The 16674-nt window shown below is 42.9% G+C and overlaps 1 protein-coding gene across 1 annotated transcript; it reads left to right on the top strand.

Moving 5' to 3' along the window:
* The first annotated feature begins 8583 nt into the window (after nucleotides 1-8583).
* nubp1 (nucleotide binding protein 1 (MinD homolog, E. coli)) lies at nucleotides 8584-15006 on the top strand. The gene is made up of 10 exons (XM_062408588.1): nucleotides 8584-8719; nucleotides 9814-9918; nucleotides 10074-10207; nucleotides 10364-10432; nucleotides 10519-10551; nucleotides 10660-10750; nucleotides 10826-10980; nucleotides 12707-12817; nucleotides 13177-13363; nucleotides 13854-15006. Exons 1-10 carry the CDS (start codon nucleotides 8689-8691, stop codon nucleotides 13904-13906), a joined length of 969 nt encoding a protein of 322 aa, XP_062264572.1. The 5' UTR covers nucleotides 8584-8688; the 3' UTR covers nucleotides 13907-15006.
* Nucleotides 15007-16674: the final 1668 nt, after the last annotated feature.

Here is a 16674-nt window from a genome sequence, read left to right as displayed (position 1 = left end):
TATTAACAAGAAAAAAACTTCATAAAAATACAAAAGTTAAAACACGAGTCAAAATGAAAAAAACTAGAACTAATACAGTAAATGTACTGATAGGGAAAACCCATAATATTATCATAGTATTATTCTCAAAATCTGACTCCAAAAAATATATGGGTTAGGTTTAGGGTTAGGGTTAGGGTTCTAAACTACTATTCATTTAACTTGTGAGTTTGTCTAAGTGAGAACAAGCAGTGTCAATAAAACACCAGATCTATAGATGGAGATCTGGCTGGAAATTGATAAATGGTGCTAATGGGAGAATGGTTTCTTCTCACTGGGACACATCATTTTACGTATGAATTTCCCACTGACGGTATAACAAGCCTTTGTTTAAACAATGCCACACCCAACTCCAAAGTCATATCAGCTCCGAGGCTGAGCCGACAAATTATCTCTGTACTGTACCACCTGAACAATCAACACTGTACAATCAACACTACAACAATAAGGACACATACAAAAAGTTGGCTGTGAGTTTAGGGCGGTGTTGCGGAGTCTGAGAGGCAATGGACTAGTGGCAGAAAAATTGGACTATGGGCAGAAAGTTATGGACATCGGACTGGAAGGTCTCTGGTTCGACTCCTCGCATTGACAATAAAACATCTGGATCTGTTCCAAAGTCCAAAGAGCACTCTCCCTACCCCTACTGTCTAAGTGCCCCTGAGCAAGGCACCTTACTGTTCCCCTGGGCACCGTGCATGGCTGCCCACTGCTCTGTGTGTCCTGCGATGTTCACCAGATGGGTCAAAAGCAGAGGACAAATGTCCCTCATCTGCATGTGGTGTGACTTTGCATGTGTGTGGGATTAATAAATGTATCTTATCTTATCTTAGGCTGTGACCCGCGGGCTCTTTGTCCTTTGTGCTCGACCATCCGAGGCTTCCGCTGTGACTGCGTGACATTGTTTTGTGTGGTCATATGGAAATGGTTAGTTACAACTGGCATGAGGTAATGAAGAGGGCATTGTCAGGGCTCGTGCAACACACAACTCTTTGCATTTTTTCATGGCAGCCACAACACGGGACTTCGGCTGAGAGGGAGGGGTGAAGGGTTTCATACTGAAAAGTATGAAATCTGTAATCGAAGTGAAGAGAGGAGAGTGTTTGATGTCTTCTCACGTAAATAAATGGCCGAGCTTGACACTGACCTTGACGTCAACGTTTTGTGTACTTTTGGGATTTGAGGTTTTTAAAATCTATATCTATAGATGCTCGTAAAGCAAACAGCAGAAGGGAAGGTTATTGGGATTCCCTGTTGCTGTATATGAACTGCAGGTATCAATGGTCAGAAATTCTCATTGGACCACAAACTGCTGTTTGCACTGGTTCATGTTTGTGCACATGCAGAGTGGACAGAGGAATCATGTAATATATGCGTACTCAGACATTTTGAGTCCAGCAGGCGGGACAGGAATGGATGGAATTTCGTCCGTTGAGCTGATGATTTCAATGATGTAATTACGATGGAGTCTCTATCTCTCTTTGGCTCTGCTCTTCTCCCATCATTCGTTTTCTGTCTCAACATCTATTTAATCTATAGGTTTTATTTCCTGAAGCCAGTGAGTAGAAAGTTTGTGTTTTCTCTGTGGGGACGTGATTTTAGTCTTTTTGAGAAAAGCACCACAAAAAAAAGACGTGCGTGTGTGTTTTATTTTGCATGTCTCCCGTGTGTTATTCGTTTCAACATCGCATTGCCCCGCATAACCACACACACACGAACGGCCCACAGCCTGTGCCTGTTTAAACACAAATCAATCCCATCATCCTCAGCTCCTGCAGGCCACTGGTGTCCCCCTCCTGCCACCACTTCTCGCCCAAAATGCTCTTTCATGCACAAAGGAGAGGTGGGAACAGGTTTAACCTCTCTGCCAGGTGTCAAGTGTCAGGTATCGGGCTCACAGGTAAACACAAAGCAAACACTATAGACCCACTCACACAAATACACACAAACACTATCCTGCACATCACTGTCAACACATATCAGTTACCTGCTATTGTTGTGGACCTATAGATGGAAACCACAAGGTGTTAAGGAGGACAGTGTATTTTGTCACCTGAGGTCATCATGGTGTTATTCTATATATTTTTCACGTTGAAGACGATTCACTGTCTTTATTTCTCTGGAGTTTCCAAAGTTTTCAAACTGATTTAACAGACGAGCGGGGCGGCTGCGCTGCCTCTTTCATCTGCCTCCAGTGTTTGTACCGCATGGACGACAGCCAGAAACATACACACACACACAACAACACACACGCACAGATCTACAGACAGGAAGCACCCCCCACCTCCCCTGTTCCTGTTTCTCACAGCGTGAATGTGTGTCCGCTCGAGGCCTGTGGCCGAGGCCAATCGGCAGGAGGCAGATTGAACAACACAGGGAGAAAAAAAAACAAGGCAAAGACATGAGATAGAGCGAAGTGGTGAACAGGAGCGCTGTTAACCAGATACCGACAATTACACAGAGAGATAGTGAGTAAGATGTGATTATGGAACAATGCTGGCGGTGAAAATGTTTGCTTCACTACTATCCTCCCGGCTTTCCTCTCCACTGCTGGTGTTGGGACGTTTTAAACATGTTTTCAACTGTAACTGTGAGGAATCCACATATTAAATCAAATTCAAAACATTTTAAATGCCATTATCAAAAGATTTTTGATCAACACAAGCATGCACGAAGCGTATGGAGGATCTGCTGTGGCAACATGGTTTGTGAGTCAAAAACTTACAGCGGGTCATAGATACTACAGTGACAACTCACAATATTTGCGTCCACTTCCAGTTTTGGTGGTTAGACGAAAAGAGGAACAATGGCCCTGAAGGGAGTTTAGGGAGGATCCTGGGTCAGATCCAGAAAGAAAGTTTAATCTACGGTTGTCTTGTTTAACTGGAATTGAGTTGACAGGAAAGTTACTTGTTTGCATCAACAGCCAGAGGGGGAGAGAGAGAGAGAGAGAGAGAGAGAGAGAGAGAGAGAGAGAGAGAGAGAGCAAAGAGAAGGAAGCTCAACACTTTTGCTTCCACCAATCCTTCTCTACCTCAGACTGCGTGTGTGTGTGTGTTTGTGTGTGTGTGTGTTTGTGTGTGTGTGTGTGTGTGTGTGTGTGTTTGTGTAGAGATAAAACATCACATACACAAACGCAAGCTACTTTCCATTGCATTTGCATTGCCATATTTTCATTCATTTGCTTAAACATGTGGCCAAAGCAGGAAATGTGGCATGCTGGGGGTACATAGAAAAAGTAAAGTAACTGGGAGAGACTGGGAGATTTAAGTCATGAGCACGACAATATCAGGGGTTGGTCCTTTTCCGAAGAACTCACATATAAACCAGGAGGGCAGAGCCAACAAGGAAATGACTACTGGCACAAGAAGGAGACTGATAAGAAAGCCTCCATTAAGGATTTATGATGTAGGCAGCCGTCTGGTGTGTGTGAGCACTTTCCCTCCGAGCTGATGAACTCACAAACACAGGTGAACACAGAAAAAACACACACAGATCCAGATCCAAGCGTCTGTGCATACATAGTATTGTTATTGTGATCAGTGTATTCTTTTTTTTTACTGTTTTGTAGTTTATGAAAACCTCTATACATTTGGTTTAAGATGAAATTACTTCTGTTGCCTTGAATAAACATTCACAGCTAAAATGAATCTGTCCATTATTGATTCAAACGTGAGATGCTCCTACACAGAGAAGTTAAGGTTTGGAGAAGTGTCAATAATACATTTATAATGAGATGAATACATTCTTTATTTAGCCCCACAAATACCAGCTCCTGTTTGTGATCATGTTTATTAATAGTCACTCCACAGCAGATATTGCATGGTACGTTTCAATGGCAGGAAATGAGGCGCAGGTCTTCAGTGTTTAAATCCACAAGTACGTGTGCACGAGATGCAGAGTGAAACATTTCCATCTCACACTGCGAGCCCAGATTATCTTCCTTCCTTTCCATAAACATAGATGTGAGAAAACACACACACACACACATACACACACACAAGATATTTTCATTGTCGTCACAACTGACCCCAACTGTTGAGTTCAGACACACACACACACACACACACACACACACACACACACAGATAACAATAGTTATTCTGGGGTGATTCTGTTCAGGCAGCGAGTCAGAACAGCTGAGAGGTCTCATCAGCCAACACATAACCTCTCCCCTCTCATGACCCCTGACCCCTCCAGATTGTGTGTGTGTGTGTGTGTGTGTATGCATCCCTGCACTTGAGTCTAGAATGGGTTGTCGCTCATCAAGGGACCAAGTAGGGGTGTTATCCCCACACCCTCAACCATCTCATGTTCACACAAACAAACTGTCCCCCCACTATAACACAACATGAAAGTTGGTGCTTCTGGAAAACACCACTTACGATTTGCTGATATCTTGTTGTCTTGTCTGCACCAGATGGTTTTGACTTAACTGGGAACATTGAGGGTTAACCAGTAAGAGACAGTAAGAAATATTGTAAATGTTCACTTGCTGTGTATCACAATGAGGCAGTAATGTTTTAATTAATTAGCTTATTGTATCCTCGGGGGTATTTGTAATTTCTCAGAAAGGGAGCAGAGAGAGATCATACGTTTCCTGAGAGAGGGACTCGAGGAGAGGGACTCCAAGTGAAGTGCAGCAACAGAATATCACAGAACCGTGGGGAAAAGCATTTTGAGGAGAAGCAAAATGTGAAATAAAGAAATAATTCTCTCAAAATGAAAGAACACGCTCTGGAATGAAGATAAGAAACTCTGTAATGGGGAAGGGGGGGGGCTTCTTAATTAGTCAGTAGGCCAGATGTGAGTTGGTGAAATGGAGGCTGGGTCACAGAGGCACAAAGATAGAGTTGATGGCTGAGATTCCTTTGGCTGCCGCCTGACCAGAATAACTGTGTGAAGCGTCTGAAATTCCTTTTCCACTTGCGTGTGGGTTTGTGTGTGTGTGGTGTGTTTGTGTGTATTTGGGTGTGTGTCTGTGTGTGTTTGTATCTATGATCAAAGATATATAAATTTACATTAATCAGTGCCTAATTAACTTTTAGCAAACAAAAAAATGCAAGTCCTTTACAACACAGAGTCTGAAATATGTGTATTTAATTTTCTTCTTCGTCTTCTTTTTACGTTGAACGCTCTGTGATGTCTGAGGCGAATTCCCTCGGGAATCTGCTTCGTAACAGCTGAACGACAAACACACCAAACCAATCGTGTTGTTGCCCTGAAGCAACTGAACCCATTCACCTGCATTGTGGAAATCTCACCTGTGAAAGAAATAAACTGACTCAGAAAAAGAGACGTTTGATTCAGATTGGACTGGTGATTCTCTACATTTCTACATTATTCAGTTCTTATTGAGCATTGAAAAGACCGAGTTGTGTTTCTCTCCCTGTCATCAGCGGCCAAGCGATGAGACTTTACTATGATCTAGTTTGCTTATTAATACAGATTTTGCACGTGTTATCATCCATACACAGGGAGAGTCCACGCACACACACACAAACACACACACAAGCATGAATAAAAGTGCATGCATGTACAAATTGTGCATTTATGATGGTGAGCAAGGATTTAGCATGGCCTGTGTTTATGCCTGTGAAAGTGTGTAACTTTGCATTTTTGTGAGGTGTGGACAAAACAAACATTACTGTTTCTCTGGGGCACAAAGAACCTCAAGCAAAAAGACAAAATGACACGTGAACTGCTCCTGTTCTCTTTTGGATTAACACAAGTGCTGAAGTGTCTCATTCTGTATACGCACTTTGCGATCAGACACCGGTCTGCAGGCCAACAAAATGAAAGGGTTAAAACCGTCTCTGAGGGGATGACCCGATGTGACACGCAACAGCTGAGAATTTCCTAAAGGAGGGAGGAAAGAGGGGGGAGGAGAGAGGGTGGGGGGGTCTGAGACGGTCGGTGATGAAGAATAAGGAGGGAGGAACCAGAACCACACTGAGGACAAGAGAAGAACAATTTGTGAGATGCTGTCCGTCTGTCTCTAACTTCGAGGCCTTTCAGTAAGACCAAGATCAAATTGTTCATATTTGCCCTTTTCAGATCGACACCACATGTTCTGATTTGATGCGTTTGATGAAATTTCTCCACATACCTGAGTGACAGGTGGTTGAACCAAGCCTGTATAAATGAAAGGAGAGTTACCGAGGCCAAGAACTGATTTTAAAACACGCGGGCATTCGTTTCACCACATTTCTGAAATGCAACAGCAGCTTAAATGTTTTCTCTATTTTGATATCATTACGTTTTCTCCTTATGATCCACTAATGGGAGGCGGAGAGGAGAGTAAACGCTTTATGGAATCTAATGAAATCCACATTGTTTCCTTCTGTTCATCATATTTTCACATGCAGCTCATTAGCAGCAGATCACACGCATCGTTTTTCCATGAATGACTTAACTCCCCCCTCTTCCTTTTTCAGTTGTGTGACTGTATCTCTGCGCTGCCACACGACAACACGCACACACACACACACACACACACACACACACACACACACAAAACCCCTTCTGTTAATCCTTGTTGAAAAAGTGTGAGTTAATGCTGCCGTGTGAGTGTGTGTCATTGTTCCCAGTGTGATGATTGCTTGTGCAGCCAAGGCTTAACTTTTGTGCTGAGTAACTATGTGACCAAAATCTGACCTGAGACCATTAATATGTGTGTTTGTGTGTGTGTGTGTGTGTGTGTGTATGTAGACCACTTGCTGAATGGACAGGATGTGTCTGACTTCATGTTGGGCTATCTAGTCAACTGAACGCTCTGTGTGTGTGTGTAAGTATGTGCAGGGGTGTGTGAGTGTGTGTGTGTGTGTGTGTGTGAGTGTGTGTTTGTGTGACGAGTGATGTTCTTGCCTCGTAGGCGAAAACGACAGCAGCTGGATTTTGGGAATAATGATAGAATAAACATCACTTGTTTTTAGCTACAGCCTTGTCGGTCAATATCTTCTGCCACATAGTTCAGGACGGAACCAGATTGACACTCAGAGCACAAACCTTCTTCAAGCTTTCCTCATTGAAGGGTTTGGAGAGGCTGGGGAGGAATCGCAAAGGGGAAAGAGGAAGGACATCTCAAACGACTCAGGCTCCGGCTGCACTGTTGTTTGTGTCTGCTCAGCCTTTACATGTCGCCTGGAGGGGTGAGTTACACACCTGACGACGCCTCACACCTTCTCTCTCTGCCTCTCTGTCCTGCAGCCTCTGCTCACTCTGCTGATGTCTTTGTGTCTGTTTCCGTCTGTCCCCCCCTCAAGCCCATGCAAATGTTCACCAACCTGTGTTCTTGTTTAATGATCTGAGGCCGTGTATCAGTGTCCAGTCACATAAAAATAACACAATCCAGTTTTAATACACTGTGTTACCTCCAGTCACCTGACGTTCAACAACCAACCATGAATGTGAAAGGTGTGCTGGGCGGGAATAAAGTTCGTTAATGGCTCTTGTGAGTATAGGATTGCCGGTTAGTGATGGATTTGCCGACACAAAGAAAATATCACATTACACACACTTGACAGGGCAAACAGTGGGGGGAGGAGAATACACACACACAAATACACACTCAGACACACACTCACACAGCTGCTTTGATACACTTGTATACACAAAAAAAGTCTCATACGCACATGCCTCCGGTGGGGACAGATATTTTTACTCACATACACAAAGAACAGGTGTACACGCAGGAGACACACGCATGCACGTACATGCACATATAAATCTTCTCTTTTGTTCTCTGATTGCATAGCCGGACAAATGATTCTCCTCTGACCAATCACATCCTCCTAACGTGGCAGAGAACCAATAGAACAGCTTGTTCATAAAGTGTAAAAGTGTTTGAATAGACACAACTGGGGCCTGTGAGGACCCACATCATACGATATTCAACACACACACACACACAAACACACAAGTGTCACTGATGAAATGTGTTGTAGTTTTGTTTAATTAAAGCCTCATTTTCAAACTGTTACCTCGTCTACGTATGCATGTGTGTGTGTGTGTGTGTGTGTGTGTGTGTGTGTGTGTGTTTGTGTGTTTGTGTGTGTGTGTGTGTGTGTGTGTGTGTGTGTGTGTCTGATTGTTTCTGGTTTAACTGAATCAACAGCGTCCCCCAGTGGCAACAGTCTTTTTCATCTCAAGTAATTTCCCAAGTTTGTTCTATCTATCATATAGTGTCTGTAAATTTATTTAAGTCTAATATCTCAATACATATCAAGAAGCTAATACATCAATGTGGCCATTTTAAGGATAACTATTGTAAGTGGCACTTGGGTTATATCACATTTATTTTATTTTTTGTTATGTTCTATTAATATTTTTAAAAATAAACTCCAAAACACCAAAAATACATATAATATACAAAACACACAAACAAACAAAAACAAAAGGCCTCACAGTAATTCATACATTTATTATAATAATCAATTCAATATGGCGCAAAAAAAACAGTCAATTCATTATAATAACTAATAACATCAGATATTCGTCTGTTACTTTCCTCAGAGTTATGATTGTTTGTTTTTATTTTACAGTCTATTATTGTTTCCAGGGGTTTGGCTCCTGTCGGGGAGTCTCGTGCTGCGCGCACCCGGAACCATAGAAGGGGGAAGACATTCACGGTAGGACACTGGTGTAAAGATGGCAGACGTACCAGATAATGCTCCTGAACGTGAGTTTCTTAAAAGTTACATTTATATTAAATGTAAACTAGATTTAAAATGGTTCACTGCTTTTCTCATCCAACGTGTTTGAATCACTTTAGGTTGAAGCGGTTTGAAACCTTCTCTCTCTGTGGGATTGTGTTTTTAAAACCTCTCTCTATTTCTGTCAACAACACAAACTAAATGTTCATGTTTGTTTACTTTTTGATCCCGGATGGTTTATGTCAGTTATGATTCTCACACCCGGAAGTGCCCGGCTGATCTGTATCATTTAGACAATTAATAATACATCGTTTGTTGAATGATGAAGTTCAGTGACGCCAGTATTTCAATAAACGTCAATGGATCAAAACCCGTTGAATAAATTGCTCATTTGAGAAGTTGTCAGTTCTGGATTATTGTGTTTTTGTAATGAAACGTCACAGGGACAATTTATTTGCTGAGTCACACAACCGTCAGTGTCCAGAGTCCATGTGGTTGAAAGAGCACGTTTCTCTGTGACTCAGCACATTTCATCCATAGGTCATCTGGTTGCTTCTCTTTTAAATCAGCGTTGTTAAAGTCATCTCATTCATCTGTGAACTGTAATTAACTTGTGACTTGTGCATTTGAAGTTAAACCTCAGACTTGACCCTATACCTTTGGGCCTCAGGAGGTCCACTGACCAGAGGGTCAGCGGTTCAATCCCAGTCTCCCCCAGTCTGCAAACAAGAGAGTAGAGAAAGTGCTGCACGCGGATTTATAATTGGTCCACATGAAAATGGACTTTGCACATTGTAGAAAGAAATTTGTAGTTGGAGACAATAGCAAATAGTAGCAGAGTATAATGTAATGGTTGCAAACTCAATCAACACAACAGCTACACCTTCTCAAACTCCTCACAACAGGTCACAAATTACCGAACTCCTGCTAATGGTTTGCAACCAGTGCTGCACCAGATGTCTTGGAAAAAACACATTCACGCACCAGTAGGAAAGAATGTGAAGTAATGGATGAATCTGGCGCTATGAGTTACAAATGCTTTCTTTACATGCGTGTCTGAATAGTTTTTTGAATGTTTTGATAAATATACTCTTTTATGTTTATTGTTCTTTTCTTTCAGATTGCCCAGGTACATCAAGTGAGCAAGCAGGAAAGGCTTCGTCATGCGAGGGCTGCCCCAACCAGAATCTGTGCGCTTCAGGAGCCACCAAGGCCCCAGACCCCGGTAAGACTCACCACCTCTTTGTATTATGGCTATTTGTCATATATATTAGTGGTTAGTCAGTTTAACATATCAGATTAGTGGTGTATTTTAATCCGAGGGACTCATGGTCATCTCTGATATTAAAATAACCAGCTCACCTTCCTCCCGTCCCTCAGCCATAGCAGAGATAGGATTGAAGATGTCGACGGTCAAACACAAGATCCTGGTTCTGTCGGGGAAAGGAGGAGTTGGGAAGAGCACGTTCAGCGCCCACCTGGCCCACGCTCTGGCCAGCGACAGCGCCAAGGAGGTAATATTTACAAATCATCTCAGTGCCACTAGAGGTCGCTGCAGACACAGTTTAACTATATTCCATCTAAGGGTTTCGAATAACATTATAGATTTCTGTAAAGTTCTCCCAGCAGTTATAGTCTGATTGTTCTCTCTCCTCCTATGTTTCTAATAGGTCGCCCTGCTGGACGTAGATATCTGTGGTCCGTCCATTCCAAGGATGATGGGCTTGGAGGGAGAACAAGTAAGTGGAGGTTAATAATAAATCGGATTAATAATTATAGTAATCCCAAATCAGTGCAGAGTGTGTAAATCTTGTTTTGTGCACAGGTTCACCAGAGCGGCTCAGGCTGGTCTCCTGTGGTGAGTTTGTCCAACCAATTCAATTCAGGCTGCTTGTGTTTGATTCAGAATTATTATGTACATTGTAAATACTATGTGTGTGTGTCTGTGTGTGTGTGTTTGTTTCAGTATGTGGACGACAACCTGGCGGTCATGTCTATCGGCTTCCTGCTCAGTAGCCCTGATGATGCTGTGATCTGGAGAGGACCCAAGAAGAATGGTTTGTGTGTGTGTGTGAATTACTTTGAGTTTCTAAACATGTCGCTCCACTGTAACCTGTGTCCGTGTCCATCAGGGATGATCAAGCAGTTTTTGAGGGACGTCGACTGGGGGGAGTTGGATTACCTCATCGTGGACACACCCCCCGGCACCTCTGATGAGCACCTGTCTATAGTCCAGTACCTCAGCTCCACCCACGTCGATGGAGCCGTCATCATCACCACACCACAGGTACACACTCAAACACACCAGCACTCACACAGGCTCAAACTTACTGATCAACTGTAAAGGGAAGTTTCTTTTTAATTATTAATTATTATTTATTCATAAATCATTCCATGACCTAATTCTGTTTATTTATGAAATAAATACTTTCCATTCGTTGAACACTGGGGGCTTCGGAGTAAATACTGAATTACAGACACGAAAGAAAAAACAGTGCGGAAACCAGACGTTACTCACCCCCCCGCCGCCTCACCCTCCCTCGCTCCCCCGTCGCCTCTTCCTCCCTCGCTCCGTTGGCTGTGCTCGTTCTTGTGAGGGGCACTTCTCTCTTTCACTATCTGAGGACCTGTCACTCAGGCTGTGTTGTGCATGAGAGGGAACTGTGTTACATGAAAACAGGGTTGAATACCAACAGGTCTCAAAAAAGGTCTCAGAGGAACGTGCTTTCTCAGATATCTTCTTCTTTAACTGGATTTCCAACAGAATGAATCTCAACCACCTGGAGCTAAAACGGTGGTTTTAGTGTGACTAATGAAATTTAAACCTATAATTAGATTAACAGACAACAAATGAGATCCGACAGTGGAATTCACAGTGTGAGCTACAGCTGCATTAGGTTTTAACCTGTCTACTAAACATGATACATTTATGTGTCCATTCATTTACTCAAAGATTGTCTGTATGTGTCTTAATTCTTGTGGATTTGTAAAGGTTGATGATTGTATTTCTATTTTATTATTCTACTATAATACTTCTTAGGTTTAGTTGTAATGTCGGTATTTAAAGAAGAATATATCCATCAATCACAACACAGGGAAAGCTGTTGTTTGTGTGGTAGGCAGGTATCTTATTTTGTCTGTACTGGAAATCACCTCCCTCCCCAACCAGTGCCACCAGTCCTCTCTCTCTCTCTGTCTCTCTCTACGTTACCAACCTATTGTTAAGGGTGTGCACACCAACAACAGCACGATTCTTTTGTATCTGCGTCTCCTGCACGAAACAGCCTGTAACATGAATATATTAAAACTAATTTCCAACTGTCACAAGAGTTCAGGCTGAAGAAAAATTCAATATCAATATATTTTTCAATAGATAGAAATACCTCGTCCATCTACCCTGTTTTTTGCTGTTGCTTCTGCCCTTGGTTCAAACCCGACCTTTTTCTGATGCTTAAAGAAGCTGGTCAAAAAGCAGTAGACTCACTTCCTCATTCCTTCTGCTCTCTCTGAACCACGACTAACCAGTTCCGATCTGGGAAGTACCCGTGGAAAGAGGTCTGTCTGTTTACAGAGCTTCTGATATCTTGATATAAAAGAGTTCTCAAGGATCTCAGTGAAGATAGAGAACAGTCAAATACAAGGGTCTTATATAGGAGGACTAAGGCTATCTCTCAGAACCAGTCCAGACCGGTTCTGAGAGATAGCCTTAGTCCTTCTGGACTGGCGCAGGATGGGAGAGGAATCGAACACAGACAACTGATTTACATATGTTTCCTCTGGAGATGAGCAGACATGCATTCAGTCCTTTGGGGAGTCTAAAGGGTCTGACAGTTTCAGGTCATACACATTTCAGACCATAAACAGTCCAGGCCATAAAGTCTTTGGACAGTTTGTATAATGTATGTAGATATAGGTCATAAAGTCATGTTTAGCAGCATCTGCTTATCTCTACTATCGCATCCCTCCTCTCCCTCACCCTCCATCACCCTCCTCTCTTCTGTCCCCCTCTCTAGGAGGTGTCGTTGCAGGATGTGCGGAAGGAGATCAGATTTTGTCAGAAGGTCAAGCTGCCCATCATCGGAGTGGTGGAGAACATGAGCGGCTTCGTCTGTCCTAAATGCAAGGTCAATGGAGGGTGCATGTAACAGCTCCACACATGAGCAATCCAACTGAATACACTAACCAGTACCAGTGTATTCACTTACTCCTCGGAAGGTTCCTCTTCCTGAGTTGTGAAGTCATGCTCTGATTTTGACGTGTTCAGGTGCTTTGAAGTCCGAATGTGGAAATAGCTTGGAGGCTGTAAAGAGTGTTTAGATCATTTAAACAACACCTGAACACCTGTTTTCATTATTTGTATAACAATGAAGAGCGGATCAAATCCTTTAACGGGAGCATTTCGGTGTGCTGATGTCATCAAGTCTCTTTAGAATCTGAAGATACATCCGTTAACTTTGATTGTTCTGTGTCGTGTCTCTTGCAGAACACGTCGCAAATCTTCCCCCCCACAAGTGGAGGTGCTGAGCAAATGTGTGCGGATCTAAATCTACCTCTGCTGGGAAAGGTACCTCTCGACCCGAGGATAGCGCGGAGCTGCGACGAGGGCAAATCGTTCCTCAGTGAAGTACCTGACTCTCCTGCTGCCAAAGTCTTACAGAGCATTGTGCAGAGTGAGTGTTTTCAGGATCTCTCACACACACACACACACACACATGTTTCCCATGTCCATTTCTTCCGCCTCTTTCATCATATAGTGGATTTTGATCGAATCCTCAGACAGGAAGTCAAGATGCACAAACAGACGCACAAACATACTTTAGCTTCCAACGAAGTCTCACATTTTTGATGACTGGATGGTTTACTTGATGGCCAATTCCAGATTAAACGTAATGAAAGAAGAAGTTCTCTCGTCAAAAAACGGGAACCAGTCGAATAAACGGGAAGAAAGATTTTTGTATGGAACTTGTATAACTTTTACTAACGACTTGAACCATGAGATTAAATGTGAAGATTCAAATGTGGTTTATGAGGCAGCTTACTCACTCGGGACTCACGCACACTGATTTCATGGAACTACAGAGGTATATCTGTGTCCTTGGAAATCTTCATCAGTATTAGCCCTTCGTCATCCTCACGCTCCTCTCGCCTCTGCTCCGACAGGTATCCAGGACTACTGCTCCAGTCACGTGACAGAGGAGCAGGGCGCCACCTGAAGACTCACTGTGCTAAAGAGGAGCCTAGAAGATCAGAGCTCGTCCCGGTGTCATCAACGTCTCTGTAATTCACCAAAGGATATAAGTTTGGTGAGCGGCTCAAAGAAGCACTTAGATTTTGAATATTGATTCTTGAATTACAAGTCGTTCCTACTATAGATGTAAAACTCTATATAAAAAAAAGCAGGTCATGAATACAATCGTCTATATAATTCCCTACAACAGCTGGGCATTGTAGTTTATTACTGAACATTACTCTTTATTCAGCTATAAATTACTCGAGTGAGTATTTACTGCAGCGGAATATTGTTTATAGGTTTGACTCAAAATAACCTACAGTGCTAAATGACAGTATAAGAGGAACATGTCACCCAGTGCAACACTGTGGGTTAATATACCCGTTTGTAATAAAGGATAAAATGTATTGAATCTTGATTGATTTTGATAATTTCATGAGATTTTGTTGACATTTTAAAAAACTGGAATATTGCCACATTCATTTTAAGTGAATTAAAGTGCAGGCAGGGGAACTGTGCAGTGCCTGAGGCCCGTTCTGGTACAATCCCATGTGAACTCTTTTTACAAGATGAAAAGATAAAAACTCGTGACTGTGTTTGGGGAAGTTAAACCTGTTGATTGTGGTTTTAATTGGAGCCATTTTGCTATGTTTGTGGGTCCACTGGTTCTCATTGTCCCTGGTTTCTGTGAATCCATAGTAAGCAGGAAGAGAGAGTTAAATCCCGACACAGCGATGGTTAGATTTCATCACATGTAGTTTACCAGTCAACCAAGTCTTCTAAATACCGAGCACAGAATCGTCATGTTCAAATTGAAGCCACTCGTTTGACTTGGCCTCCTCAGTGATTGTTATTTGATCCATTTTCAACTCAGCTGGGTTTTGTTTTTAACCTGCAGCTTATTCCGTTCACATCACACTCACAATCTGTTGTTCCTCATTTAAAGTAAATATACACATGCACATCATGTGAGTCCTTGTTTTGAGTTATTTTGTGTGATTACTATGATGATTTGTGAAAAATGCTCTTCGTGTGATGTCTGTACACGTGTTGACTGTCCAAAATAAATGACCAAACATGAAATGGCCTTCAGTGATTTCTCTGTTAAATTTACAGAACCTTTACTGCAGGTTTATTTATTTTACCTGTTGAGAAATGTAGGATTCCTTCAGAAAACCATGTTAATCGTAAGAACTGTGGATTTTGATATTGTCGCAGCTCACCTTTATTCACTGTGTGGTGCAGGTGTGGTTTGGCGGAAGTCAGACGAAGCGTGGTGAAAACTGGCTAGAGCTATGAGGCATGTGATTTCTGGATAAACCAGTTCTGGTTGCTAACACTAGATTTGGTAGATGCAGACAGTACAGATTGAGTCACTCCCGGTGGCACCCAGGTGAATGTGAATTGGTGTCTTATATGTTCATGACTGAAAACAAGTAAATGTGAAAGGAAAAGTAAAATGGTGACGGAGCCAAACGGCCGTTTATACCATCAGACATGATTAATGCCAAATAAACAGCTGGAGGCAAACTGATCATATCTCCTTGTGTGAGCATGTCACCTCACGTCTTAGTAACAATGACATCAAGAATGCAAAAGTCTTTCTCTCATTGAACATCAACTAAAAAGTGTTCAGACGTGTCCGAGCACACAAACGCCTCAAGCCTTCAATCCGAAAGCCTCGGGAGTCTCTGTCTGTCCAGGCTCTGGACGGAGCTCTGACGTGGACTTCACCTGTGCTGAGATCCAAGACCTGCAGGAGGGTTTGGTAGAGGAGAGAATTGCCGAAGCCAACAAGGGATGAGGAAAGAATAGATAAGGGGATTTCAGGGGAGGAGAAGGAGTGGTTAGAGAACATAGAGGAGGCAGCACTGGGACAGACGGCAGGGGATGTTCTAGTTCCTTTTATCACTTAGTGGCTGTGCAGCACATGAAAACACAAGCACGATGCCTTGATGCGAAGTTGGAAGTGAAAATGGAGCTAAGTGTTGCTTGCAGGACGCTGGATTTGCACAACTTGGAGAACATGGACTCAAGCTTGACACTGGATACACAGGGAGCCGCTGACTCAATGAAAGGCCTCTGTGATTCTGCATCCGACAGCATAACGACCACTGGAGGGAACATGGAGCCTTTCAGTGTCTCTGGAAATGCTTCACCTGTTGAGGCCTGTGCAGACAACATCACTGCCACCTGTCCGGAAGATCACCTCTGTGTCCGGTGTGTCGCTGACGGGGCGACACACACAACAGACGACCTGATGTGTGTGAGTGGAGACCCACAATGGGGCACGGATGCTGGATTTGCAGATGTGGAACTTTTCTTTTCAGCCTGTTCTGCAGAGGACTCTCCTGCTAAAGCACAGGATTACTCCTCTTACTCGGAAATGGATCAGAGCATGACGTTAGACAACTTAGAACAAATCTTAAGGACAGATTTCCACGAGGAGGATGAGGATGAGGGGAGAGGGGGTTCACACTGGGGTAAGTCGGTACTCTGTAGGCCTCTTATCAAGTCGCCTATTTTAATCCTGCTTTGCTTCATATGCTTATTTATGGAAATGTTTTTTCTTTTTCCTCCTGCTCACTTCCATAACCTCCCATTTGAAATATCAGAGGTTGTAGAAACATCAGCAAAGCCTTGAGTATAAAGGCACCACTGTGCTCAGAGGAAAGCTTTTTGCTGGCCAGGATTTTAAGGTGCTTTCCGACATCTTTCACTTGCTTTCGACATCAGCTCCTCATCACTTCT

The sequence above is a fragment of the Platichthys flesus genome, chromosome 16 (genome assembly GCF_949316205.1).
Source record: "Platichthys flesus chromosome 16, fPlaFle2.1, whole genome shotgun sequence".
NCBI lineage: Eukaryota > Metazoa > Chordata > Actinopteri > Pleuronectiformes > Pleuronectidae > Platichthys > Platichthys flesus.
The sequence above is the reverse complement of the archived record's forward strand: the minus strand, read 5'-3'. Positions and strand labels throughout refer to the sequence as shown.